Source organism: Haliotis asinina, chromosome 12, assembly GCF_037392515.1.
Source record: "Haliotis asinina isolate JCU_RB_2024 chromosome 12, JCU_Hal_asi_v2, whole genome shotgun sequence".
NCBI classification, from domain to species: Eukaryota; Metazoa; Mollusca; class Gastropoda; order Lepetellida; family Haliotidae; genus Haliotis; species Haliotis asinina.
The window spans coordinates 28429317-28445149 of record NC_090291.1 but is presented as its reverse complement, the minus strand read 5'-3'; the positions used below and the strand labels follow the sequence as shown (position 1 = coordinate 28445149).

The window sequence follows — 15833 nt, the reverse complement described above, 5'->3', positions numbered from 1 at the left end:
CTGCCAATGTAGGCCTCAGTTGTCCCTATCATCCCCTCCCTGCATCCTGCCAGTGTAGGCCTCTGTTGTCCCTATCATCCCCTCCCAGCATCCTGCCAATGTACTCCTCTGTTGTCCCTATCATCCCCTCCCTGCATCCTGCCAATGTAGGCCTCTGTTGTCCCTATCATCCCCTCCCTGCATCCTGCCAATGTAGGCCTCTGTTGTCCCTATCATCCCCTCCCTGCATCCTGCCAATGTAGGCCTCTCTTGTCCCTATCATCCCCTCCCAGCATCCTGCCAATGTAGGCCTCTGTTGTCCCTATCATCCCCTCCCTGCATCCTGCCAATGTAGGCCTCTGTTGTCCCTATCATCATGTTCAGTAAGTCAGCCTCAGCTCTCAGGATCTATTCATGTTTCCTTTTTCCTCGATAACAAAAAAAATGTCTGAACATTATTTGTCTAATCTTTTTGTGCAGCTGTAAAATACTAGTCTAGATTAATATTTATTCAGCAGGCAGAAAACACTTTCAAATGGAAAACAGTGAGAACACTGTGTTTGCCATTAGTTATTAGACCTATCTGTTGGCTTTGGGAGCTTGTGGTGGGTGACTCTTAGTCATAGCTTAGTTAATCTGCAAGAAGACATTAGTGAACATCAGTCTTTAGAGGAAGTAGTGTTTATTCAATGATTTTATTAACAAAATGAAACCAAAATAGCTCGCTTGCCATTATTTTGAAAATATGTTGAAGTATGTTTTAGAAACATGGATTTGTACTTGCATCCTAATCCCTTATGTATATATCGATGAAATTAGGAAATGTTTGCCAGAAAAACTTGAAGTACATTTGGCTTATACTCGAAGGATTACTGTCAGTTTTAATCATTGAAGAATTTTGTTGCTAGGACCTGCTTTAGGAGCAGGACAATATGAGGCATATTTATTTTCTTGGGTAATCATTTGCTAATGGTCATTGCAAATATTTAGGTCTTGGAACCTGGAAGAAAAGCGATTTTCAGGGTATTAATCATGGCAATTGTAGCGTCGTGACTGTCTTAATTTTTGCGAGAGGATCAGGAACTTGTGATTGGGGACATTAGGGTGTTCGTCAGAGTCCATCCATCACATGTTTAATTAAAAAGGACAAAAGACACTTATCTGGGGATTGGAATGGATCATAGTAAGGCTAATATGGGCCCTGGCCTGATGAAGACATGTTCGCCACTCACTTGATGAGCTATTGTCTAGTCGTAGGAACCGTCTTAAAACCGGTCTCCTTCTTCGCCCAATGGCGAAATAGTCAGCTGATTAAAATGATTGTTTTGATTCCATTGTCCCTGCAAGTGATTTATTGGTGAGGGAAAATATTGTATTGTCACTGGCAGTGTGATATGGAAATGGGGCAGACACGTCACCGTTAGAGGGTGTCCACTTGTACTCTTCGTGTCGATGATCCCATAGAGAACTAATACAAAAGCGTGAGGGCTATTATTAACTATTGAACCACGACTTGTAGGAGTTTGTCCCCCCTAGCTTGCTTTTGTTTGGGAAAATTGCTCAAGAACTATCATCCCTCGCAACACGAGGGCTTAATCACCATCGGCCCATGACAGTCAGTCTCTTCACAATACCGTATTTGCATATTTGTTTTAAGTCTTAATTTCAGGAAACTAGATAGGGGGATGCAAATGAGGCTGAAATTGTCTCCCCCCAAGACTTAGCAAAGATTCTCACCCCCCCCCCCATCCTCCATAGTCTCTCTCTGGACGGCAACAGTCATCAATTTGAAAAGCATGATTGATTGACCTGCGACACAAAAGGGGGTAGTGACATTTACGGCACGTTAGACTCTGTACAAGACAGCGGTGTGCTCTTCCTCTGATACGCGATGTTGCATTCTCTTCTGAGAAAATGATTCGTTTTGTGCAGGAAATGCGTCTTGTGTGAACTCACACCACACCACAACCAGGAGCAAAGCACTTTGCCATTTTCACGCATCTTTTGTTGTTTTCATAATAAAATGTGTCAGCCAAACTATGAATGCAGTTTATCTTCTGAGCCACCTTGAACAATATTGAGAGATGATTTTCTTAATATTGACTTGTAAATGAGAATTGATAGCTATGCTAATGTGGCCCTTCTTTCATTAATACATTAAGCATTTCCTTATTATCCTTGTGGGTATTATCATGATTAATAGCTGAATATCAAGGACAAAACACGACTTCATGTAAACTATATTTTTGCAGAGATTTCTTCCATACTTTTAAATCCTTTGTTCTTTTATGTAACAAAAAAGGTAGAACTAGACTCTGCTTATGGCTGATTTGTTTCTGGGTCGGCAACTTTCTTGCTCTTGTTTGTAATCTAATGGATTGTTGCTTGTTAGCCTGAGCCAGGTGAAAACTCACCTGTTGAGGTGAATGTTGAACAATGCCCGCGAGGCCAGGTGTGTTGCCCTGGTTACCTGGATGCTGGATTGCTGTGCACATGACAATAGCAGGGCGGTGAAGGGGAACACACGCAGTCGAAGATTATATTGTCAAGGCACAAAGACAATTGCCTCACGTGCTGAGTGTAATTTGTGTTTGGCTACAATTTTACCCCCGATTGCGTGTTGATTGTCATGTCACGTGATGGCTGGCCTGAGTGTCGGTGGGTGCTTCGTCTGTTTGAACAACATAGGAAGTTTGGATGGGGATGTGAGTGATCCAATGACATGATCTAAAGATGATAGGAGAGATGATGATGATGATGATGATGATGATGATGATTTGTAACATTGTAAGATTTAGTTTAGCTGCTGATAAGGACTGACAATCTGCTAAAATTCCATTTCGTTTAGTAAGTTCAGATAATGAAAGTCTGTGTAATGATATTTGAATCTGCTGAAAGAGATTCTAGAAGAAGAACCGGGCTGTCAACTCGGACGTTAGGCACAGACTCATGATGGCTCTAGCCTATGCTTATGCCTAGGTGAGGTGATTATTGTGATACAAATGGTCACAAACAGTCATCATCTGTAAGTACCAAGTAACATCCACGTATCACTGATATCGCATCACTTTGTGTGTTTGTGAGTAACTATAACTGACAGTACAGGAAATCCCCGATTAATTCCACAACCTCGTTCAGCCCTAGCATGGACTGATGGCTGCCCTCATCACCCTTGTCCTCAGCTTGGCTTGTTGGACTAACACCCTGTTTCACATTCAAAGCCAGATGGGCACGTGCCATCAATTATAGCCTTTAGGTGGATCCCAGAGCCTTGTGTCCAAAACCTTGGTGACCTTAAGAACAATGTCAGAACCTCGCTGACCCTAGGGACAGGGATGTAATTGGAGATGATCAGCTCTCCAACCATTTGTTGATGAGGGTGTTGCCACGTGTATGTTTTGAGTTTTTGTTCAGTGCTGCTGTGATATTTGTCTTACTTGATGGCAGTCGAGGCCATAATGGCTGTAATTTCATGGTCAGATAGTAGTAGTTTGGGGGTATCCTTTTTATTAAGGTAGGAGAGAGGATTCTTCACAGCTGATGGAAGCAGGTGTATTAAAAAAGCCAATTTAAAGTTGAAATAAATGTGTTATTTAGAAATTTATTGCTTACAAATAATATGAAGATTATAGAAATGAAGCAGTTAAGTTTCAAGTGTCTCAGAAGTTAATACTGATATTTATTTTTACGCTGTATTTATTCACAATATGGATATTTTGTGTGCCTTCAGAATCATAGTTTGTGACAAGTGTTAATATGTTTCATTTAGGTATGTGCATTGTTTTTGGTTTTTTATGACCCATGACCTATGTGACCTCCTCATTCACTGACTCTTAAAATGTTTAGGGATCTAAGCTTCAACCTATTACGACTGTGTAATACAATACCCAATTCAGACAATTTTGAAAAAAAATTGAAAAGGCAATAAATCATGGTCAGCTGCAGAACCTAATTACTCGAATTTCATGATGAAAAAAGGAAATGGATGCTGTCTAAGTTACGTTACAGATATTGTAAAATTTGAAACTATTGTTCCCATTCAGTGAACGTTATCATTTTAGCTTTCACGAGTGATGTGCTCACAGTGATTGATACCTAAACCCAGTTTGACAAGCTGACATCAGTGGTCGATTGTTACACGATGCTCACTGAGCATGACCAGGGTGTACGTACTGCGTCTCCATGATGGACAGCACGGCCCTATTGGAACTATGGTTACTCTGACTAATTGAACCCCTTCATAGGCTTTCCTCATCATATCAAGTCATCCAAGACAGTATGATGACCCAAACCACAATGAAAAAAAATCGAAGACGAAAAAAAAACGCGTGAAAATTCACAAGGGTGTGAAATGTGAGAAGCCCCTGTGTGGTGGAATAAGATAGCTGTTTCTGGGCTGTCGGTGCAATTAGACCATAAGGAATGGGACAAGCCCTTGTAGATGCCCTGTCTCTGCTCGACAGTCCCACAAGTTTGTCCAGGAGTTCAGTGTATTGGCTGAAGGCTGACAAGAACCCAAGGCCAGATGGCTGGATTGTTCCTTGCATAAATCATTGTCTTGATTGTGGTAGCAGGGCCTAGGAGGACAACACCACACAATGGGAAGCTCCCCCGGGTCACCCGGCCTTTTGCATCTCAATGAGAAAAGCCTTGGCAGACAAAGAGAGGGGCCAGCCAAAAAAATTTATTCAGCAAACTTTACGGAACAATTGAATCAAGACGGGGATGAGGCTAGATGCATCTTAATGAGAAACTTCATAACAAATGTCTTTTTTTTATGCAAGGGTTTTTCTTTGTCTCCGCTGGTGTGTTTTCTCACGAAAGGTGATGAGTCTTCGAGATCAGGCTTTGGTAACAGGAATTACGCACACATCTCTGACAAAACAGTGAAATTGGAGGATAGATATTCCTTCCTTGATGGTGTATGATCACTTCCCGTGAGAGTTTCGTAGGATTTCTCTAAATACTAAATATTAAGACAATCATAGTAATAATAAGTGTAGTATATTTACATGTACTCTGTCTAAATCATATCATGGCCATTATAATTGCTGAAGGGCTATTATTAAATTGTTATGTAATTTGTGAATATGAGATAACTTAATCATTGCCATGGTGTATTTTACTCTGTAATTGTATGTATGCAAAAATGGAAAAAGTAGGATAAGCATCATTAATGTTTTAGTGGTTAGCTTTTAAACATAGTATAAATAAGTAAAGAAATTGTTTTTAATTTATCTTTTTTGTTCAGTTTTTTTTTTAGATATTTCATGATGACATTTATACTTCAAGAACACATATGCTGGTCAAGATGACTGAAGCATCTGCACTGCTGTGTTTTATCTATTTATATATTCTTTGTGGTCACTTTTGTGTATTTATTTATAAATTGCTTACAAATAAATATAAATAAGATGTATTATGTCTGTGTTTGGTGTGAGCGAGTTTAGGTTCCACATATTTTTTAGCAATATTCCAGCAATATGGCAATAGGGACACTGGAAATGGGCTTCACACATAGTACCTATGTGGGGAATCAAACCCAGGTCTTCTGCATCACGAGCAAGCGCTTTAACAACTTTGCTACCCCACCACCCCCTGTTGGGTGTGTATGTATACAGGTTTTGTCAGGGGTTGCTTTTTCTTTATGTGTTCCCTTTTTTATTTCTGTCAGTATATGTTTTTATGGACCTCAGTTAATTACGTTGTGTATGTTTATGATAAACTAGATCCTACTTTTCTTGGCAGTGTTCTGAAAAAAATGTGTGATTATGAAAAACAACTTTTACCCACTGTGCCGGCTAAGCCCTTGGGATTATACTGGATATAATAAGAGCTGAAATGATTGATTTACATCGATTCTTTATCTGATGCTTTCGTTCATAAACTCTTTGAATCTGTGAGTGAAAGTGCAGGCCACATGCATCAAGTTGTGTAATTAAATAGCGATAATAACCCAACAATCTCCCAGACATGCGGTCCATATCATAAAACCGCTATTAAACCACCCGAGTCTAAGGCTAACCCTACCATGTCGCTGCCAGATATTGCTGATGTCAGGTGGCTAGGTGCTGCCTTTTATAATTACACAAATTTACATTTTCATGTTGTTATTGCTATTGCAGATCAAAAAACATTTTTGTGCATAATGGATTGAAAAATTGTGTCTTTGTCTGCCAGTGACTAAGCTTTCCGAAAGTCAGCATGGGCTGGTTATTTTTCTTGTGAATAGTCCTGCTGTCCTGTGAATAGGCTGTCTATATCAGTTTGTTCTGATCACCCCAATGTTCTTGATGTGGTTTTGAAGCCATATTTTGACACGCAGGCTGATTGGTCTTCCAAACAAGTGGGAGAGCTCACATGTATCATCCTTACTATCAATGTGGTATGAATATTCCAGTAAGGCCATTCCTGTAGCATCAGCGTGTAATTGGGCTTGTAAGTCTGATACTAGCTGATCTTGAGTTGTAAACAAAGTCATATTGACCTAATGTGTTTGTGCTGAAACCTTCCATTCTGTTATTGCCAAACAGTACAGTTCCACTACAGGCCCCTAATACTATCTGTTTTCAAGGCTGGTTAATACCGCCGTGAATGTGGCAGGAAAGTTATGTCATTATTGACATATAAAAAATAAGATTATATTTTTTCAGGAAATGTGCTTTTTAGAACAGAAAGATGAAAAGTTTGCTCCACATTGTTTAAGATCAATAAGTTGCCTGGTTAAAACAGGGATTCTATTGCTATCAAGTATTGCTGTCAAAATATGTATATATATGTTTGAAAGAATGTATTATTGATCAAAGAAGGAATAAAAATATATAGAAGAATGTTTAAGTCAAACAAGGAATGTTTTGCCCCCTAAAAATGAAGCGATGCTATGTATTTTCCAAACTTCAAAGAAAAAACAAAGAAAGCAGAAAAAACAAACAAAAAAAACTGTTCATTTAGTTTGCTGATGGCATTATCACATGTTCAATGAGTTAATTTCTAAATAATAGCGTTTATGCAAATTTCACCAAGTAATCCGATTTACAAGCTTGCTATGAAAATCACAGTCATTGCATTGAATGGTTAGTAAGTAATTAAGTTAGTTTGCTTTTGGAAACTGGTAACTTGAACTTCTATTAACATGCTTAATTACTCTTTCTTTATCAATCGTGAGGCGAGAGCAGCAGAGTGTCTTAATATGATCGGACAGGTCTTTCATACGTGACTATTGTGGGTGGGGGGTAGGACCAGAACAATTTTGTTAAGAATGAGAATTATGATTTAATTATCTTGAACAAAATAAGAGGTCAGTGGACAGGTGGTCAAACTAGCGTTGACCCTTACTCTTTACATCACGCGCTGAAATAACAGCCCCGTCTGGTAATGTGCTATGCGAGGGTCAAGCTATTGTAATCTGCTATTTTAAGGTCAGCTTGGTCCTTGAGGGGGGTTGAGGAGACCTTATCGTGAGGTCATTAGAGTTCTGAACTGGAAAACTGTTACTGATTGAAATTTGAATTTGAATTTGAATTTTCGTTTGTTTATGAATCCGATGCAGAAGAGGCAGCCAAGTGGATGCTCAGAGGAGGGAATCGTTGGTTGAAAGATGATCGCATAATTATGTGTTTTTCACATGAATGCTCTTGGATTTTTATCATGCAAATCATATTCTGTTTTAATAGGGATGTGTTTATGGCATCTGGTTTATGAATTTACAGGCTGATATTGATGTACACCCTAAAAGGTTATTGCCATGGGATCTAACTAACACAAAGAACTCTTTTCTCTATTGTGGAGCGTGAGAGATATGCCTTGATTTAGTCAACCCAGAACAATTATATTTTTTTTCTGTCCCCATGAAACAGTTGCCATGTACTGGAAACTCTTGGTTATCTTGATTTCTGGTTATAAATTTGCATTTTTAATATTATTTTCATTGACTTCTTTTTCACACCGAAATGTTCTACTTTCATTAGATGCTATTTTCATTTGATATTTTGAAAAGGTTAAAGAAATCTGATAAAATGTAAAAGGTTAAAGAAATCTGATAAAATGTAAAGCAATTACGCCTGTGAACATGTCTGGGGATATAAGAAAATTATGTCAGTGTTTTTTTCCTTTTTAATATCTGTTACTAGCTAGGGTTTTTTTAATCAATGAAAATTTAGGGGATTAACTAAGTATGATTTGTTGAATTCTTAATGTATATTTTGTATAAATGTTTATTCAAACCTTAATAGTTTAGATTAATTTTGATTCATGACTAAATGAGCCTAATTGTGACAATGAATGGTCTTTTGTGGGTGACGCTAGATTTTGGTGATTTTCAGTGTCAACTTCATGGCCATTTCCTAGACATTACAAAGTGCTTGGTGGCGGTGCCTTTAATCTTGTCTTGTCAGATGTTGCTCAATTGAATCAGTCTCCCCTTGCTCATGACTTTGTTGACCAGTCCTGCTAATAAATTACTTCACTAATTCATTTAACTGTTAAATGTGCTGCAACTGTCCTGACAGGTGGCTGGTCCCTCCTTGGCCAGTCAGTGGTCACTGTGATTTGATTATTATGCTATTGTTTCACAAATAGCATCTAATTTGGGCTAGCTACAAGTTCAGTGATTTTGATTGTTGCTGAGGTGGTGTTGGTTAGTGTCCTCCCCTAGAGGGTTTATTTATGGCGGCTCCATCTGCATGACACAGGGCTCAGTCTATGGGAAGAGAGATTGCTTGATGGACATTGATGATTTGAGGCGATCTTAGATCATTTGATGGGCACTAACAAGGCCAAGACCTGTGGCTGAAGAAGTTAGAGTGTTGACAGATTGTGGGAGATCTTGAGATCATGGAGATCGCCTTGCTAGGAGGCAAGAGGATCACAGGAATCACCATTAGTGGATTGTGATGAGCCTTCCCAAGTCATAGCCCTGATTGATCATCCTTGTTGGGTAGAACCTTTGACTGGGATGGTCTGGCCAGTGTTTAGTCATTTCAGTCACAATGGACCATTGCCTTGTAGAATTATGTAGATGTCGGGACCATAAGATAGAGTGCTTTTGTGTAAAATGTCACAACTGCAAATTTCTTGTCAGAGGCAATTAGCATAACATTATATTTTTGACATTCTGAAGAATAAAAAGTGTAGATATCCAAATTGTTTTCCTGTTAAAAAGTGTAATGAAGGACAAGCATTTTCAGTTATTCATAGCATTGCGTTTTCTATTTTGTTTTTGAATGATCACATGTAATTTGGAGCCAGTTATGAATATTCAGTAGTATTTCATGCTCGCTGAGGAAAGTTGTTTATTTAATTGACACTAGATATGAGAACAAAGACATAATTATAATTGTTTTTCTAACATCGTTTTATACGAGAAATGTGCTTTAAATGTTTTAAGATATAATACTTCTAAAATATGCTTTGTAAACATTTTTGTATGCAGGGCCTTTTCCTTGAAAAACATGTAGTTTTCCAGTCACACATACACAACCAGACAGTAGGTTAAAAAGATATTGATGATTACAAAACATGTGGGGTATGAGTTAAATGGATATTTTTTCTAGTCCTGACATTTTTGTTAAATGGTCAGAGGTTATTTTTTGTCAGTGTATGTTGTTAATGCCATGGGTCATTGTAAAGGAAGTAAGATTGTATTATAGGAATTAAACGTGCCATTGTTATTGCTTAAGCTCAAGGAAAAAGACCCCTCTTTTGAAAGAGGACTATGTTTTGCTGCCATGTCAAGCTCTGTCCTCTGTTAAACTGTGATTTGACCCTAAATTTCAAAACACAATCAGCATATTCCAAACAATACCTTCTTCAAGATCCCTAAGATATTGGGTGAAATCTATCCGTTAAAGGACAAATGTGTCTGCTAAAGGACATTAACCTCTGTTAACAGGTTGGAGAAACTGAACAGGTGGTTGCAGGGTAGTTGTAGAGGGAAAGACAGATGGCAGGCTTACTCTTGAGTAAGTCCCAGCCTAGTAGATTTAAACACCCCCTATTGGCTAGCACATTGTCAGCAGGGTATTAGCCTCTGCACATGGAGTTTCACGCCATGGCTCGGCTTTGATTTCACTGATAGCACCTAGACTTGTTTCAGGTCTGCCTGGTCAACCATCTCGGTCTGTTTTAGGAAGAGATATTGGTATTGATATTTATTGTTTGCCGGTATACGAGAGATTGTTCCGGTGGGCTTTGATCTCGCTTGTTTCAGTATTCATGATAGTACCAAGGGATATTGTCATTTTCTGCTCATTTGGCGTGTATTGTTGGGTTCAGTGATTAAGACTTTTGTTGTGTGATCTTGCAGATGGGTGATTGATGTTCGTGCAGGAGCTTCTTTATGATATTGTATCTTTACTGTTACTAAATCTGCTCTTATGGCATGATTCACAGCAAAGGGGAAGGTGGAACAGATGTATATTGATCTAAATAAATAATGTGGGCATGCATGCATTAAATGGAATTAATCAAGGCTGGACCTTTAGCCAGCTGTGCTTTGTTGTGGCCCTTTCTTCATAAATGGTGTTAGTATAGGATCTTCAGATGACTGGTTGTTGTAAAAGTTGTAGTAAATGCCCTCTTGTAATTATTTCCTTCTCCACTGACAGCTATTGTCCATAATTTTTGGTCAGATTCTGTTAGCGCCGTGATAGTGATTATTTTGACCCCCTATCCTATTCAGAGTTTAAGCATCAGATTTAGACAGGAATGGAAGATTATCTGTCGTGAATTAAAGAACAAATTTATGACACAAATACAGCAAAGCCTTTGTGATCTTGTAGTGCAGGATTCTTTTGTAGAGACAAAGAAGATGCAAAACAGTGGTTGACAAGACAAATTTTGTTTCTTCTTTTCCAGATGATCTTGGTTGATATGCCAAGAGACAGGGTGCAAATTAAAATGAATTATGAATTTTGAAGTCTTGACTTGAGGTTTTTAGGCCATTGAACACCTTGAGGTTTTAACAATCATACAAATGGAAAGTTGTTCAGAATATCCACCACTAGTGTTCCTGGTCCATACTTAATTAGTTACAGGTGTCCTTGACATTGCATGAATATTGATAATTGGTGGATCAAAAATAGGAAAACAGAATAAATGGAAATGAGAGAAAAAATATTTCTTTCAAAAACATTTTTACCTTCATTTTTGTGAAATCTTGAGTGAGATTGTGCAAAACAACATGTTAACACACTTAATTTGATTTTAAAGAAGATGTATGCTATTTCTTTAGTTAATGTGTATATGGCTGGTAGACGAGGGTGAGTAGTAAAGTTTGTTTGATCGAAGTGGAATCCAGTGTTCAAATATGGTACTTGATATATCTGGATATCTGGATATCTTGATTTGTGTCATTCAGGCTGTTTTTGTTGAACTGGTAGTGAGCATGCACTTCTTGGTTAAAATAACTTGGTCATTTTGTTTTGCCAATTACAATTGAGTCAGGGTGAGATAGGCCTACTTAGCACCACTGATATCCTGCTGATCAGTCATTAATTCGAATTAGCAGACCTTGTTGTGTCTCAACATGTGGATGTGCTTAACTTAACACGGTCAGCAGTAGATCAAAGCTTCATGTGAATAAGTGTGTCAAATTTGTGTTGATTTAGCGGATTTGTTTGTAAACTTTAACATTCGGAAACAGAAGCAGAATATTCGTTATTGTCAGTCACTTTTATGGTGTAAGAGATTGGGTTTTTTTTAGGAAAATTGACCAGAGAGCGTGGTTTCCGATTATTTGGGGTCCAGGTCTCTGGGGTCTTCACCAGTACCTTCACTTCTAGCTCTCTGGTGCCCACAGCTCTTCATGTAGACTTGAGTCCCCTTGGGATGACATGAGCCATTGATTATTGCTTTGAATCCTGGTATGCTGTGTTTCTAGGTTTTCCACAAACACACCCATGCTTTTTTTTTTTATTAAAGAGACTGATAAATGAGCTATCCTTCTACTTTAGGAAGACATGCAGTAATGAAACTTTGTTGTCATGGGGTATATTGTATGAGTGTCAAAGTTATACTATATCTATGACATGTGTGCAACGAATATTGTAAACATAGCATGATATGAGCACTCATAATATTCTATTTGTTACCAAAGTTTTTAGATTGAGGAAACTAATCCCAATCTACTTCCAAACATAAGGACCCGTGAAGAACCCAGGGTAAAATAGGCCTTCAGCAACCCATGCTTGCCATAATAGGCAACTATGCTTACCATAAGAGGTGACTAATGGGATTGGGTGGTCAGGCTCCCTGACTTCGTTGACACATGTCATTGGTTCCCAATTGTGCAGATCTATGCTCATGTCTTTGATCACTGGATTGTCTGGTTCAGACTTGATTATTTACAAACCGATGCCAAGTAGCTGGAATATTGCTGAGTGCGGCGTAAAACTAAACTCACTCGCTCGCTCCAAACATCAGCTGGTTACCTGCTGAAATAATATCTAGCATGTTATGTGTTATTACATCAATTTTCAACAGCTTTTCAAGTTCATACATTTTCAGCCTCTCATTTTAAATATTTTTTCCATGTTATTTTCAGATTCAATTTCATCTACAACTGATCTTTGAACATAATCTGAGGGAATCATCTTTGCACATACAGCTGTGGATCAGTGGTTACCATGGCAACAGAAAACGACACTGCCACTTTTGAGACTCAGGTGTTTGGAAATGGAGAAAGCATTCAGCATGGCTTTTTGCAACAAGCATGCGTTACTTTTCCTTGACTTACGATACAAGTGCAGATGAAGCTGAAAGGGGTTGTCATTGCACTCTCGTCACTGGCTCAGTTTTCAAGTAATGATTTTGGTATCATATGACCAGCTTCTTGGCTGGTGTGTTTGATGGTTATTTGTAAAAATTCTCTTTAAACAAAGTTAGTCTTGGATGTATGTTTGAAATGTTGCCTTTATGTTTCCTGAACTGTTAGTTTGATTTTGTTTGATTTATGATCAGAGCATTAATCAAACTATAGTTTTTGTGCATGCCCACAGTCCTGTCCAAGAAATCATTCACTTCAGTAGGTTAAAAGTTAAAATAAAATGTAGTTGAAAATTATGAGTATGATCTTCATTTAAACAACAAATTGTTTTATGGTAATAATGTATGTATTGTTTGCAGTTTTAGTGTCATAGTGTAGTGTTTAGTGATATGGGAACTGTGGATAAAGATGAAATGTGGAAGGGTGATGAGGTGCAAGGGTAGATGTTCAGTCAAATGTCTGTGTCAGAGTGGTCACTGTAAACTCTTCCATGTAACAGACAGGTCCTGCTCCATCTGTATAGTATTTGCAGGGGACAGAGTATTAGAAGGGATCAGTCTGGACAGATGACCTGTGGAGGATGCGTTTTGATGCTAAGATGAATGACACCTGGCAAACAAGTCATACTAAGATGAATGACACCTGGCAGACAAGTCATGCTAACATGACTGACCCCTTAGACTAGTGTGGCTAGATGAATGACACCTATGAGACAAGTCATGCCTAGATGAATTCCTCTTGAATAGTAGTTGTGTCCTGATTGGTTAAATGTGGAAAATTAACTTTGGTGGTTGACATTATGAGTCTACCTGTGCCTAGACTGAACACACCAGGGAGACTAGTCATATTACATAAATTATGAATATGAAACTGATCTTGCCAAGATGGAGGGCAGCACATAAACTAGTTGTGGAATTTGAGTGGTCTACTGTAACTGAATGTTTAAGCATTACATACCATCCAGTTCATGTACATGAAGCATTCAGATACAACCCTTGTCATCGACATCTGAGAAGCTAACTTGCTGAAGTCTGAAGGGAGACATACGTTTACATTATCCTCTTTATTCGGATGTCATAATGTAGGGCAGTAACCACAAAAGATTACAGCTTTTGTTTGTTTCCCTACCGTCAGCTTAAAAAGGCCATCATGCTCACATTAATCCTGAAAAACATCAGTATTTCAGAAGGTCTGAAAGGTACTCTGAGTCCAGTGGTGCTGTACCAGTGATGCTGCCAGGTATTGGGGGAGTGTGCATCTTACACTGGAAAGCAATCCAGGATCTAAACATATATACTCATGGAAACAAAGAAGGGAACAAATGAAAGTACAATTACTCCTTTATTCTTTTTCAGGTATCTTCACAAGCTTTGTATTGCACTGTGGGTGAAATTCTGGAAAAGAATAAAGGAACACTTATGCTTTCATGCTTACTCTTATTTGTTTCCATGAGTATCGTTTGTAATTATGAATAGAGTGTCTGATTCTTTTATATTTCATTTCTTTGGAAACAAACTTTTTAGCAGATTTCAGAATTCTAAAACATCTTATTATTTTTCATCTAGAACCTCCCAGGGTTGACATCACGTTTCCCAGTTTCCTGACTGTATCACATGCTTGTATTCCACTTGTATGTTTGCCATGGGAATCTGTCCACAGTGGACTTTGTATATATCTTGATGTCATTTTGTCAAAGCATTTGTCATGCCTCTTCATTTTAATGATCATGTACACAACCATTTGAGTTTTACACATTAAAATATGAATAACTACTTCAATATCTTGTTGTATTGTTATTAGGAGATGGGTCATTTATCTCTTGGGGAAGATGGGCATGGTACTGTTCTACTGTTGTTTAAAAATGGACCATTTTTCTTTTGATCAGGATGGGAGTGGTACTGTTGGACTGTTGTTAAGAGAAGGACCATTTATCTTTAGGGGAGGATGGGAGTGGTACTGCTGGATTGTGGTTAAGAGACAGAGAGGAGGATGGACATGGTACTGTTGAATTGTTGTTAAGAGACAGAGAGGAGGATGGGAGTGGTACTTGTGTACAAGATAAAGATGTTTACTGCTTTATTCAAGTCCTGTCTTATTTGCACACTAACCAAGACTGATGCGAAACAATGTTATGAAATGGACGGAGAGTTGGCCAACTTGTTAAAATGTTTGCTTTCTTTCCCCATCATCTTAATTTGATATCACTGAGATATTGTTAAAACACAACAATACCAAGTTTGTCACATTCCTCATTTTATCCTCAACTGGAACAAATGTAATTTTTCTGAGGGCAAATTTCTGGTGTATAAATTATTCATTCACTGTTTTTTCAGTAGGTTGGATACTGATCTTTGCTGAGGATGGGGTTGAGGACCCCTTTCAAATGTTACGGCAACTGGAGTGAATGAATGAATGAATGCTGTTTTGTGCCATATTGGGATATAACTGGATCAACTTCCAGACCTGATTGTGAATATAGTAGCCCAGGTTGCCAGCATGAGGGATATCAAATATACCACCCTCATTTTAATCTGAATATTTTGAAGCAATTAGCATATTTTGTGTGGGGATTTCGATGTTAGGTGGAAGAAAATCAATCATGCATACCATCACACGAACATGCATTGATGATGGCTGTTTCAAATTCTTATCTTTATGGCTGTTTGTTTTGTATTATATGCGTAAACATTTCAATTGTAACATGTAATCTAAAATATTCAGTGGCTTCTGAAATTCAAGTAGCCGTTCCATTTGAGGATCTGAGTACTCAACCATCCTTGGGCGGCGGGTAGGTTAGTAGTGAAGGCATACGTTCAGTGGGTTGATTCCCCATATTTTTGGTGTTCCCTGCTTTGATGTTGCTAGAGTATTGCTAAATGCAGCATAAACCATACTCACTCACCTAACCACCATTGTTTGCCCACATTCTCAAACTGCATCTGAGTTCATTCCAGCTGGAATTTGTCTTCAGCAAACCATGCTTGTTGTTGGAGGTGACTAACAGGACCGTTGGTCAGGCTTGCTGAATTGGGTGATGCATGTCATCGTATCCCAGTTGTGTAGATGGATGCTCATGCTGTTGGTCACTTTG

General features: G+C 38.4%; 1 protein-coding gene across 2 annotated transcripts in view; it reads left to right on the top strand.

Annotated features, from left to right (window-relative positions):
* Positions 1-14514, top strand: part of LOC137257805 (cleavage and polyadenylation specificity factor subunit 5-like) — a 46705-nt gene extending 32191 nt beyond the window's left edge. For both annotated transcript variants that reach the window (XM_067795251.1, XM_067795252.1), the window contains exon 7: positions 12521-14514. In XM_067795251.1, the coding sequence (XP_067651352.1) occupies positions 12521-12542 (22 nt within the window). In that variant the 3' untranslated portion in view covers positions 12543-14514. The remainder of the gene's footprint in view (positions 1-12520) is intronic.
* Positions 14515-15833: the final 1319 nt, after the last annotated feature.